At 37.8% G+C, this 13,246-nt stretch overlaps 1 protein-coding gene across 2 annotated transcripts in view; it reads right to left on the bottom strand.

Annotated features, from left to right (window-relative positions):
* OPHN1 (oligophrenin 1) overlaps nucleotides 1-13,246 on the bottom strand; it is a 507,398-nt gene that overhangs the window by 101,706 nt on the left and 392,446 nt on the right. For both annotated transcript variants that reach the window (XR_013997964.1, XM_081125000.1), the window contains exons 17-18: nucleotides 7,385-7,443; nucleotides 6,170-6,275 (exon numbers count right to left, since the gene is read on the bottom strand). Coding sequence is in view for 1 of the 2 variants with exons in the window: in XM_081125000.1 (XP_080981126.1) it covers nucleotides 6,170-6,275; nucleotides 7,385-7,443 (165 nt within the window). In the remaining variant the exon portion in view is untranslated. The remainder of the gene's footprint in view (nucleotides 1-6,169; nucleotides 6,276-7,384; nucleotides 7,444-13,246) is intronic.

Genomic DNA, 13,246 nt, shown 5'->3' with positions numbered 1-13,246 from the left:
TTAAGAATGAGTCAGAGGAGATTCAAAGATGGGGGTGGATTGAGTGGAAGCTACACTGACACTCTCCCAGGACCAAACTGGAATTACAACTAACGTACAGAAAAACCACCCTCAATAATTAACTGAAGACTAGCTAGAGAGCACCCTCATAACCAAGGACATAAAGCAGACATCACATAGAGACTGGTAAGAAGTATGGAGGAGCAAGAGGACTGGCTGGGCTCCCACAGCAGCTGAAATTCCTAAGGGATATCTTAGCTGTGGGGGTTCCCACTGAGAACTCTGGGGCCTAAACCCCAAGATGTGCTCCCCAGCCCAGAGCACCAGAACTGAGAAAGGTTCCAACATAACATCTGGCTGTGAAAAGCATCACGGTTTCTGTCTGCCAGGGAGAGACAGCTGGAAACACAGGCACCCGCTTAAAGGGCCAAGACACAAAGTTTAATGTGCAGCCAGTCACCTTTGGCTCTGGCAGAGAGAGGGCAGAGTGGACTAGAGTGGTGTGAGGAGAATCTAGGGTTGTGGGCTCTGGAGATAGAGCTCAGAGGGCAGCCATTTAGATTTCTGTGCTTAGTCATTCCCCCATACTGCAGAGGCCATCTTTCTCAGAGGATATCTTACCCATCCAGGCAGCCTTTGCCTGGGGGGGAATAATTGACCCGCTCACTGGAAAACCTCTCACCCCACCACTGCGTCTACATCCTGAGGCTCATTAAGAGACTTCAAATAACAATCAGCCTCTGGGTGCTTCGAGTCTTTGCCTGATCTGATTCTGGACCCAGGGCTTGAAGAGCAGAGCTTGGTGGACAACTTGATCCTTTCCAAATACACCCAGCTCCAGCAGAGGGAAACATTATCTGTGAAGTGGAGTGCAGAGAGCTTCAGAAAGAGTACTAAAGGCCAGTCACAAACCACGTCTGACATTGGTCTGTATCAGAGACCATCCAAAAGACTGGGAGTCCCAGAAGATCTACCTAATAGATAGAAACAAACCCAAACAGACAGCCAAAGTGGGGCAACAATAAACAAGCCCCAAATGAAAGAACAAGAGAATTCTCCAGAAGAAAAGTTAAATGAAGTGGAAATAAGCAATCTACCAGATATAGAGTTCAGAATACTGATTGTAAGGATGCTCAAGAACATGAGAAAAGATATGGAAACTATAAAGGAAATTAACAATGACATAATAAAAATAAAAAATACATTGGAAGGAAGAAACAGCAGATTAGAGGAAGCTGAGGATCGGATCAGTGAATTAGAAGACAGAGTAGGACAAAATCACTCAATCAGAGATCCAAAAAGAAAAAACAATTAAAAAACAGGAGGACAGTCTGAGGGAGCTGTGGGACAATGAAAAGTAACAATAGGAGTGCCAGAAGATGTAGAACCTGTTTGAAGAAATAATGGCAGAAAACTTCCCTAACCTCATCAAGAAAAAGTCACACAAGTTCAGGAGGCACAGAGAGTCCTAAGCAAGAAGAACGCAAAGAGGTCCATGCCCAGACACATCATAATTAAAATGCCAAAAATTCAAGACAAAGAGACAATCTTAAAGGCAGCAAGAGAAAAGAAATGTGTTACCTACAAAGAAGCTCCCATAAAGCTGTCAGCTGATTTCTCACCAGAAATTCTATGGGCCAGAAGGGAATGGAATGAAGTAATCAAGGTAATGAAAAGCAAGGATCTGAAACCAAGCCTATTCTATCATTCAAAAATAGATGGTGAAATAAAGAGCTTCCCAGACAAAAAAAAAAAGACTAAAGGAGTTTATCACCACCAAACCAGAATTGCAAGAAATGTTAAAGGGACTGCTGTAATAATAAGAAGAAAAGAGAGAGAGAAAGATAGGCAAAAAGAATTAAAATAGCTATAGATTAAGTACCTACCAATAATAACCTTAAATGTAAATGGATAAAATGTTCCAATCAAAAGACAGAGGGTAGCTGAATGAATAAGGAAACATGACCCAAATATATGCTGTTTATAAGAGGTCCACCTCAGAACAAAAGGCTCATACAGGCTGAGAGAGAAGGGATGCAAAAAAAAAAAAAAATTGCATGCAAATGGAAATGGAAAAAAAAAAAGCTGGGGTAACAATACTCATATCAGACAAAATGGACTTCAAACTGAAGGCCATAACAAGAGACAATAAAGGTCACTACATAATACTAAAGGGATTGATCCAACAAGAGGATATAACCCTGGTAAACACATATGCACCCAACATAGGAGCATGTAAATACATTTAAAAACAAAACAAAACAAACTCCTGGGATACTTTAAGGGAAAGATTGACAGCACTACAGTCATAGTAGGGGAGTTTAACACCCCACTGACTTTACTGGATTGATTTTCCAGACAAAAAATCAACAAGGAAACAGCAATTCTATACAGCACATTAGATCAGATGGATTTAATTGATATTTACAGAACATTTTATCTCAAAGATGCAGGATATACATTGTTCTCAAGTACACATGGGACATTCTCCAAGATAGATCACATGTCAGGACACAAAATAAGTTTCTACAAGTTCAAGAAAATTGAAATCATATCAAGTATCTTCTAGAACATTTACACCATGGAATACTATGAAGCTGTCAAAAAGAATAATCTCTTACCCTTTGACACACCATGGTGGGACCTGGAGAGTATTATGCTAAGAGAAACAAGCCAGTCAGAAAAAAACAAGTTTCACATGATCTTACTCATACATGGAATCTAATGAACAAAATAAGCTGATGAACAAAATAGATCCAGAGACATAGAAGCATGGAAGAAACTGAGGAATCTCAGAGGGAAGACAGAGGTGGGGGGGCGGGGAAGGGGAGAGATTAACCTAAGAACTTATATGCATATATGCATAACCCATTGATACAAACAATAGTGTGCTGAAGGCCTGGAGGAGGGCTGCAGGGTGGAGGGGATCAATGGAGGGAAAGAGGGACATCTGTAATACTTTCAATAATAAATATAAATTAAAACATAAAAATAGTTGTAAAAGAAAAATGAGTCAGAAGACTGCTGATATGTTAGTTGAAATAATTCTTTTCTCCATGTGTCTGTGTTATCAATTTGATAAACATTTAAATTTCTTTGCTTTATGTGTTCAGTTTTAGGGTTTGTAATGTTTTCCTTTTGATCAAATTTTACTTTTTGGTTATATTAAACAATAATATGGCTCAAAAGTCAAAACCACAGAAGGAGGTGGGCTTAGAGGAATCTCCCTCTCATCCATATCCTTTTCACTCTATTCACCACCTGTCCTCTTTAGTAACCATTTTTATTAGTTTTTTTTTATAACAGCTTTAGTGAGATATATTTCACATACCACAAAATTCACCATTTTAAAGGGAAAAGGGTATGATTCAGTGTTTTTTAGTATATCACAGAGTGGTATAAACATCACTACTATCCAATTCTAGAACATTTCCACCATGCAAAAAACAGCCATAACCATTAGTGTCACTAACCACTTCCTCCCATGTTCCCACGTCCCAGTCCTAGGCAACCACTAATCTACTTTCTGTCTCTATAGATTTGTCTACTGTGAACACTTCATGTAAATGGAATCATAGAATATGTGTCCTTTTGTGTCTGGCTTCTTTCACTTAGCATACTGTTTTCAAGGTTTATCCATATATCATTACTTGATTCCTTTTTATAGACGAATAATGTTCCACTGTATGTTTATATCACATTTTAGATTTTCATTCATCAATTGATGGTCACTTCTCTTCAGTATATACCTAGGAGCAGAATTGCTGGGTCATGTGGTAAATATGTTAGCATTCTGAGCCATTAGTTTTTTTAAATTATCTTACTGTGCTTCATTTGACAAAAGAAAATACGTGTTTACATATTTTTTTCCTAAGTATGTTTTTTATTGATTTCAGAGAGATGAAGGGAGAGGGAGAGAGATATAAACATCAATAATGAGAGAGTCATTGGTTGGCTGCCTCCTGCACAACCCTCACTGAGGATCAAGCTTATAACCCAGGCATATGCCTTGACCAGAAATCAAATAGTGATATCCTGGTCTATATACTGTGTTTTACACCTTTGTTGTTGTTGCTGTCTGTTTTACATGCTGGAAATTTGTAACAGATCCTGGAAATCACTACAAATAACAAGTCCTTAGATTTTTTTCCATTCTTTTTCATGACTGTAAAATACAACACTGTTTGAATATACCATTATTTACTCAACTCGTCCCCTATTATTGAACATTTGTGTTGTTTCCAATCTCTTGCTACCAAAAATTATGCTGCAATGATGAATCTTGTGGATATGTTATTTTTTGGAGGGGTCTCCAAAGTAAATGCTTAGAAGTGGGATTGCTGTGTCAAAGGGTAACAATATGCAGATTTGTTAGATATTGTCATATTCCCCTCCTCTAGGTCTATATTGCATTAATACCAGCAATGTATTAGCATACTTGTTGCCCCAAAGTCTCATCAACAGAGAATACAGTAAAGCCTTAGGAGATGGTATCTCAGTTTTGTTTTAATTTGCATTTTTTTCTTAATATGAGTAAACCTGAGCAGTGTTTCATTTTTTCTTTCTATTTCTTTGTTCTGTATGTTCATGCTGGCTCTTGATCATTTTGTTCTGGGGATTTTAAGAACCAAGATACTTGCAGTAAGACCAGGTGGCCAATCTTTGGGTGGAGGGTGGAAGGTGTTGCTCACCTATTGCTAAGAGGAGAATCCTCAACCAAGTCCTTGACTGCTATCACATATTGAGACTCTTCAAAAATCAGCTGGAAGAACTCTTCAAGATTATCTAGTCGAGTCCCCTCATGTTACAGATGAACAAACTGAGGCCCAGAGAGTAAGTGGAACTTTCTTAAGGGTACATAACAAATTAGTGATACCGCTGGAACTTGAACACAAAGTGTTTCCTCCAGGGCAACTTCAAATCATATGTGCTGATTTTTGTACCTTTACTGAGATTATTACAAACAACTTTTCCAAAAGAAAATATAATCTTAATATTCTCTAATAGTCCAAATTGCAAACATTGGCAACAAATATAAAAGTCATCCTCTTGTCAATTCTGCCTATTTATCTGCATTAGTGTCTATAATATTCATTAAAAATGTAGAATGTCAGAGCTGAATCATATCTCAGAGATATTTCATTATATCACAGGGAATGTGAGGTCCAGTGATGCAGAGTGATCAGGATTTATCACAGAGGGAGACCAGGAGGGCCACTTAGCCTGGAGCCTCACCTTTACTAAGGGCCTGAATTCTCTGTGTTTGAGATCCTCTCCCAATGAGGTTAAAGTGTATCATCATTGCATTTTTGTGAGTGTATGGATAACTTTATTTTTTTAACTACACTTAAAATGCACAAAATTTTTCTAAGATTGTTGTCTCATTTATTTACTTTTTAATATACCAGAAGTGGCCTAGAAAGTGACCTTCCATGATCATCAAGAAAGCTAGTAACAGAACAAAAACTAGAATCCAGGTTTGCTGACTCTTGGATGGAGTACTTTCTGCTACACCATACTGCTTCCAAAGAGGCAGCAACTGACCATTTATGAGTCAGCTAAATTCATCTTTATTCATATCATTGAACCCTCTGGGCAGGAAGCACTGAAGTGGGGCACACATGCCCCTTACACCCATTACCATGCCTATTCTATGGAATGCTGCTGTCTGATCTGGCCTTCCACACCCAAGCAAGAAGTTGACTATAATTTTAATAATAACTCCCATTTCTTGAAAACCTCCTACATGCCATGCAGTTTACTTGTGTTCATTCAAATCCCCACAACAATTCTGCTGTATGGTAGGCAATACTATTTCAGAGATGATCAAACAGAGACTAAGAGAGGTTTGCCTAACATTTTACAGCTAAGTAAGTGGTAGAGTTGGAATTCCAAACCAGGTTTATCTGAGAGCAAAGCCTGTGTTCAGTCCACTCTACCTAGTGTTACCCCTCAACTGAGACAGCCCCTCAAATGAGATGTGTGATGACTCTAGGAGGATATATACAAGGGTCCAGGCAAAATCGCCTTCCTTACAGAGAACTCAGCACACCCAGGATGAAGCAGTTGAGGGCTGGGACTTAGAGATGGCAGGCAGTTTCTTTGCAGTGCTACCATGTGGGCCAGTCCTCTAATATGAACTTTTCCTGAAACTCCAGAAGTTACTTACTTGACCAAGTGCCTTATAAGAAGTTCCAGCATCTCTCGGTTCTTATCTGGTAGCTTATATACCAAGGAGTGAATAGCTCCCAGCCGATAATCCAGGTTTTCAGATTCTGAGAGAGAACAGAAACAGAGAGTTTTGCCTTCTGGGCAATTGGATCAAGCAAACTCTCACACACACATGCACATGCAAAGATAAACAATAAGAGATGCAGAGAGTGTCAGAGAGATGAAAAGAGAGAGATAAGCAGGCACAAAAACACAATGGCAAAAAGATATACTAAGACACAAAGACACTGAGACAAAAAGAGAGAGAGGAAGACAGAGAGAACAAAAGGCAAGAAAAGAGAAATAAAAATAAAGAAATAGTCCTAGAAAGATGAAGAAATTAGAACAGAGAGGTGAAATATGAGAAGACAAGGCTGTCTTAGAAGCAGACAGAATTCTGGGTACAGAAGGTCACTTCTAACGTTTCATATGTAAATTTCTGGATGGAAACCCTTGCCCACTCATCATCTTTGTGGTACTGGGAGGTATGCTCCTGCCTCTGGGTTCCTAAGAAAATCATTAAGAGGGCTCAGAGAAAAAATCAAAGGTATCTGGCCCCAACATTCATTATGAGGACAAGTCCCATGACTCTTTTTCTTGTAAACCACACAGGGCACAATGCAGAAGTGTCATGTTGAAGCCTCAGTCAAAATTTTTAATGCTTCTCCAGTTGCCAAATTTTGGGGTGATTCTATATGCCTTATTTCCCATGTTCCTTTCCACCTTCACCTGCAGTTTTAACATCTAGAAAATGTGATGCTAGCACTAACAGATTAGGAGTAATGACTCACAACATAATTGAAAAGCATTTAAAAAGGTAAAGTGCTGAAAACAACCTGAAACAGCAGGTGTAATGGAACCATTGTGCTTTCCCCTGATAGTGTAAGCCAATGTTCTTGTTTGGATGGAAGAGGCACAATGGATCAATAAAGTCTTTGCACCTGTCACATCCCCAAGTTAGCCAGTTTTCTCCAACCTACTTTAGCAGTGACTTATGAAAAATAATACAGCATTTGAGTTAGACAGCAAGCAAGAATACTTTCATTTGGAAGTGGGTAAAAGCCTTGGTTTATTTTTTCACTCAATTACTTTCCCTCAAGCAGTTTTCTAGGCTTATTGCTGTAAATATTAAGAAACCAGGACAACACAATTAACTGGTAACATAAATACTTACTGGCAGCAGAGACCAGCTCTTTATGTAGTCTATAGGTCATGACAGGTTCAGAAAGATTCCTGAAATTAATGAAGACTGTAAGTTCCTTTGGGAAGGGAGTATCCAGGCCTCAGATTCCCAGTTCTCTGGGTAGCAAGGCTGAAGATTTTGAGTCCTGCAGTTTAGTGTGACTATACACATTTTTCTCCTCATCTGAAATTTTGTCAGAGGAATCCTGTTTTCCTAGTAATTCAACAGAAGACCTGTAAAATTATGGGTTGAGACCTTGATCAAGGTCTTTAATTCATTCCCCAAAATGAAGAGGCACAAACCAATCCTGAAAAATTCCAAGTGGACCCACTCTGAGTGCTACTATGAAGTTTTTACAGTTTGATAGCTGCTTAGTGGCTTTCACATCTGTCTTCTCATTTGATTCTTCCAATGATCCTGTGTGGTGTAGCAGTTATTCAAATCCTCATTAAATAAAGGAGGAAACTGAGGCTCAAATAGGTTCATTTAGTAAAAAAAAAAAAAAAAAGTAACTTAGTATATATTTGTGTCTGGCATTGTGCCAAGTACTGAAAATCCAGAGATAATTATGACATAGTCCACACCTCCAAGGAGCTAATAGTCTAATTGAGGATAGTGTCATATACAAAATTTGTAATACAACAGGACAAATGTGATGATAAAATAAAGAGAAGTTGTTGGTGGCTCAGAGAAAGAAAGTAATCTACTAAAATAAATAAACAATAATAATAGCAGACTCTTCATTGTTCTAAGTGATTTATATACATTTACTCATTTAATCCTCACGTCAGCCTTATAAAGTATGTATTTTTTAAAAAATATGTCTTTATTGATTTCAGAGAGAGGAAGGGAGGGATAGAAACATCAATGATGAGAGAGTCATTGATCGGCTGCGTCCTGCATGCTCCCTACTAGGGTTCGAGTCCGCAACCCAGGCATGTGCCCTGACCAGGAATTGAACCATGACTTCCTGGTTCATAGGCTGATGCTCAACCACTGAGCCACACTCACCTGGCAGTAGATATTCTTAATATCTCCATTTTACAGATGAGAAGCTGAGGTTCAGAGAAGTTAGATAAATAGTTAATTCAAGACCACACAGCTAATAACTGCAAAACTAGGCAGTATGCCTAGAGTCCATCCTCTTAATCACTATGCTATACTGCTTGGCACTGTTATTACTGTAGTAATCCAGGTGAGAGATAACAAAGGTCTAAATAAAAATAGTGGCATTAGCGACAGAAAGAAAAGGTGAGGAGAGTTATTGAAAGACAGTAAAGACAGAAATACAATGATTGGGTTGTTGGTGAGGGAGAGAATAATCTGGTTTAGGTGACTGGGTAGGATAGAAATTGATTCAGAGGGTAGCGGAGATGCTAAGTCAGAGGGGTCACTGGGATAGCCAGAGGGAGATGTCTTTTTTATTTTTATTTTTTTATATCTTTATTGATTTCAGAGAGAGGAAAGGAGAGGGAGAGGGAGATAGAAACATCAATGATGAGAGAGTCATTGATTGGCTGCCTCCTGCACACCCTCGACTGGGGATCGAGCCTGCAACCCGGGCATGTGCCCTGACTGGGAATCGAACCCCGATCACCTGGATCCTAGGTCAACACTCAACCGCTGAGCCACACCTGGCCGGTCGAGGGAGATGTCTTTTAGAAAGACAGATGGAGTGACCTTCTGGATCTGAGAAGTAGAGATAAAAATCATGAACCCGGGAGAGTGATTAAAACCATGAGAACAGATATGGCTGCCAGAGATGGCTATCTGGCAGCCAATAGCTACATGAGGCTTTCCAAAATTTATTTGTCCAGAATAGTAAATAAAAAGAAATGGAATTGAATCAGTCATCATAATATAAAAAATTGAAATATTTCACATAAAAATCCATATTTTATTCCTCTATTAAAAATCCGAAAGATATAGCTACATTGGGTCCATATGGTTATTTGTGGAAGAATACTGTTGTTTATATATAAACAACGGGATTGCTATACAAATAAAGGTTCCGTGTACAATATGTTTAATATGAAAGTAGTCTACTTCACACTCATTTTCATGTCCTGGCTCCTGTGGATATCTAAATTTTCCATCGCTCCAGTGCAGTAAAAAGAGAGGAGAGCCCTGGGAAATAGCAGATAGAAAGTTCATTAATTAATGGGACTGCTAAAAATGGTCAAAGAGGCCCTAGCTGGTTTTACTCAGTGGTTAGAACATCGGCCCACTGACTGAAGGGTCCCCAGTTCAACTCGAGCCAAGGGCATGTACGTGGGTTGCAGGCTTGATCCACTGCCTGGGTCAGAGCACGTACAGGAGGCAATAAATTGATGTGTCTCTCTCACATCGATGTTTCTCTTTCCCTTCCACTCTCTCTGAAAAGCAGTGGAAAAAATATCCTCGGGTGAGGATTTAAAAAAAAAAAAGGTCAAAGAGGCGGGAGAAAATCCAAAAGCAAGTGATATAGCAGAATCTAAAAGAGGAGTAAGTTTCAAAAAGGGCTTCTTAACAGCTTCAGATGATCCAAAGATATAAAATAAGGTAAAGACTGACAACTGTCCATTGTGTTTAGCACTGAAGGAGTCACTGGTGACCTTGCCAACAGAAGCTTCAATGGAGCAGAGAGGCATATTGCAATGGGTTAAAAAGTAAGCTGGGAGATTAAGTAGGGATAGGGAGGGTGTATTACTTCATATACTGAAGTTTAGCTTGAAAGAGGGTGAAGCATCTCTTTCATTAGGTAATCTTGTCTAACTTCCTGCCTCCTATTAATATTGTCAAAGATTCTCAATTTTTTAATCTCAGGCCTAGAACTCTTTGCTGAGTTTCATTCCTCTATATTTCCCATATATCCAATTGCCTGTTTAACATCTTATCCTGATTTCTTCAAAGACATCTGAATTTGACATATCTAAAACCTAACTTGTCATCTCAAATCTAATAATTTTCTTATTTCCCAAATCATAAAATGCATGACCATCATTTGGTTGTATGGGCCCAAAACATGGAAGTTATTGTTTTATTTCCCTACCCCTTATCCTAATATCAAATTTTACTCCCCAAATCTCTTTTTATATTTTTTTTTAAAAAATTGAATTACAACTTACATTCAATATTATTTTGTATTAGTTTCAGGTATACAGCATAGTAGTTAGACAATCAGATAGCTAAATCTCTTGAGTAAGCTTATTTCTACTGCCATCCCTGGTCCAAGGAGAAACACAGTCTCTTTCCTGGATGACAGCAATACCCTGCTAATTGGTTTCCACCTGCACCTATTTTGCCTCCCTCTAATATGATCTCTATTTTTCCCCCCAAAATAAAAATCTTATCACGTAATCTCCTCTTTAACACTTTCAATACAGGGGTTGGCAAAAGTAGGTATACAGTTGTTCGTATGGAAAATAATACAATAATAAATAATAATACAAGAATAAAGTCTGTTTTGCATACTCACAACTGTAAACCTACTTTTGCCCACACCTGTATATTCTCATTCATTTTAAGATAATCTCAGACCCCAATTCTTACAATGTTCTATAAGGTCTTGTATGATCTGGCCCCTGCATATCTCTTCCCTCCCTCTCTACACTCAATACCCCACCTATACAAGTACATGGAGTTTCTTGAAAGGGTCTTACTCCTTCTTACTTCAGGCCTTTACATGTTGAGTTCTCTCTGTCTGGAATAGCCTCCCACAGTTGACTCCAAGTTATAATTCAAACCTCAGATCAAACAAACAACCAGAATAAATTAGGTCTCCCTATTACTTGCCTTCACAGTATCCTGTATCTTTCCTTTGGAGCACTTATTATAGTTTGTTATATTTGTATAATTATTTGTCTTTTGTCTGCATCCCTCACTGCTCTATAACCTTTTTAAGGTCAAGGACCACACCATTCACAGCTGTATGCCTGCCGTCTAACACTAAGCTAGACTTAGAGTAGGCACTCAGGACATGTTTATTGAATGATTTAGTGAATGGTGGATTGAATGAATGAAAGGTGGCACAGGGTGAAGGAGATGTGCACTACTAGAGCATATTTATATGCTGAGAGGAAAGAGCCAGTTGAATGAGAGAGGTTAAAGATACAGGGAAGAGAAGGGATAGTTTTTAGAGTATTTTTCTGTAAATGTTGGAAATAAGGGGTGAGTTAGATACCTAGAACACAGATGGGGGAGGCCTATTCTGAAAATTCTTATATCTTTGAGAAATCTTAAGGGTGTTGATTAGCTAGTGCATATTAAAGGCCAATAAATAACAGTCTTAAGAATTAATATCTCTTATTGGGGGTGCTATCCACTCATACTTTCAGGCTCAATTTTCCTATCTTTCAAAAGGGCTACACTGTTTTTCGAGGGATGAGCTGGAAAAGATGTGGGAAGGGACTTAAGCTATATAAAACTTTGAAAAAATTGATTCCTTTGAAGGAAGCTACAGGCAGAATCATTTATTCCCACTATTCTTATCACCACAAGTGTCCTGAAAATATGCATAGCAGATTGTTCTCTTTCTTTAATAAATTACCCTAATAACTCCAAGAAAGCCACAGTCCCTGGTGGTAAGAAATAAGATGCTCCAATACCAGTGGCCTTACAAGTCAGAGATATTTAGGTTCAAATAATATGATTTGTGACCATGGATATTACTTAATAAGAAAGGGGGTGCACTTCAATTTCGTCTCTAAAATGAGTATTAGTTCCACCTACCTTATATAGGGATATTGTGAGGGAAAAAAAATGATATTGTCAGTGTAAGCAAGTAGAACACTAGCTAGCAAAGAATAAACCTTCCAAAAACAGTACCTTTCTTATTTGGCAGATGCAAGAGAAATACACCTGGAAAGAGTATTCATGTTCACATAAAGTTCTAGGATGATGCAACGGCAAAAGGTCATTTAACAGCAATATCTGGGACCCAATCTATTTTGGATTAATGATATTTCCCAGAGCTTAAGTATATATCTTAATGACTAAGTACAATAACTTAAAAGAAGACATTTTAGCACATAAAGTATGGTAGATACTATAGAACATAAAAATTGGTAAGAAATAAATATGTTTAAAAGTATGTAAGTAAAAAATATTTTTACATAATATAAATTTATGCCAGTAAACTGAGCAATATATTCATCATGATTGTGAATCCACAAAATTTACTGGGGAATAAACTTTTTTCCCTACTGTTGCCACTTCACTTAATTCCAACATTTTTATGGTTGTATTTTATAGTTTTTTTCCCATTATGTCAATTAAAGTATTAGATATGAAACCCATACACAAATGTACAGATTATATTTGTACAAATTCAATTTAATGTTTCAAAATGGTTATTATTAACCAAAACATGTTGGTAACCTTAAATGGTAGCAAATCCCAATTTTAAAAGTGAGCCCATAGTGACATCAATATCAGTGCACAATGGCAAAACATAAATTTTAAGGATATGACTTTTAAAATAATTTTTCCCCTAAAAAACCCCTCATGGACACAGGCAACAGTATGATGATTACCAGAGGGAAAGGGGGGTGGAGGCAGGTAGAAGAGGGTAACGGAGGGATAAATGGTGACAGAAGGAGACTTGACTTTGGGTGGTAAAAACACAATACAGTATATGAATGATGTATTATAAAAGTGTATGCTTGAAACCTATATAGTTTTGTTAAACAATGTCACCTTAATAAATTCAATAAAAAGTACAATAATTAAAAGAAATTAATTTTCCTCTTAAAAAGACAGTTTTCAATAACAATTCTATTATTTTGATGCTTCCTTTGGTTAAATTCCCAGATTTAAAAAATGCTTTCTCTATTCTTCCTGAACTTGTGTGTCACATGATCTCACTCATATGTG

The sequence above is a fragment of the Miniopterus schreibersii genome (genome assembly GCF_964146895.1).
Source record: "Miniopterus schreibersii genome assembly, chromosome: X".
Taxonomy (NCBI): Eukaryota; Metazoa; Chordata; class Mammalia; order Chiroptera; family Miniopteridae; genus Miniopterus; species Miniopterus schreibersii.
Note: the sequence above shows the minus strand (reverse complement) of the source record. Positions and strands in the feature narration are given on the sequence as shown.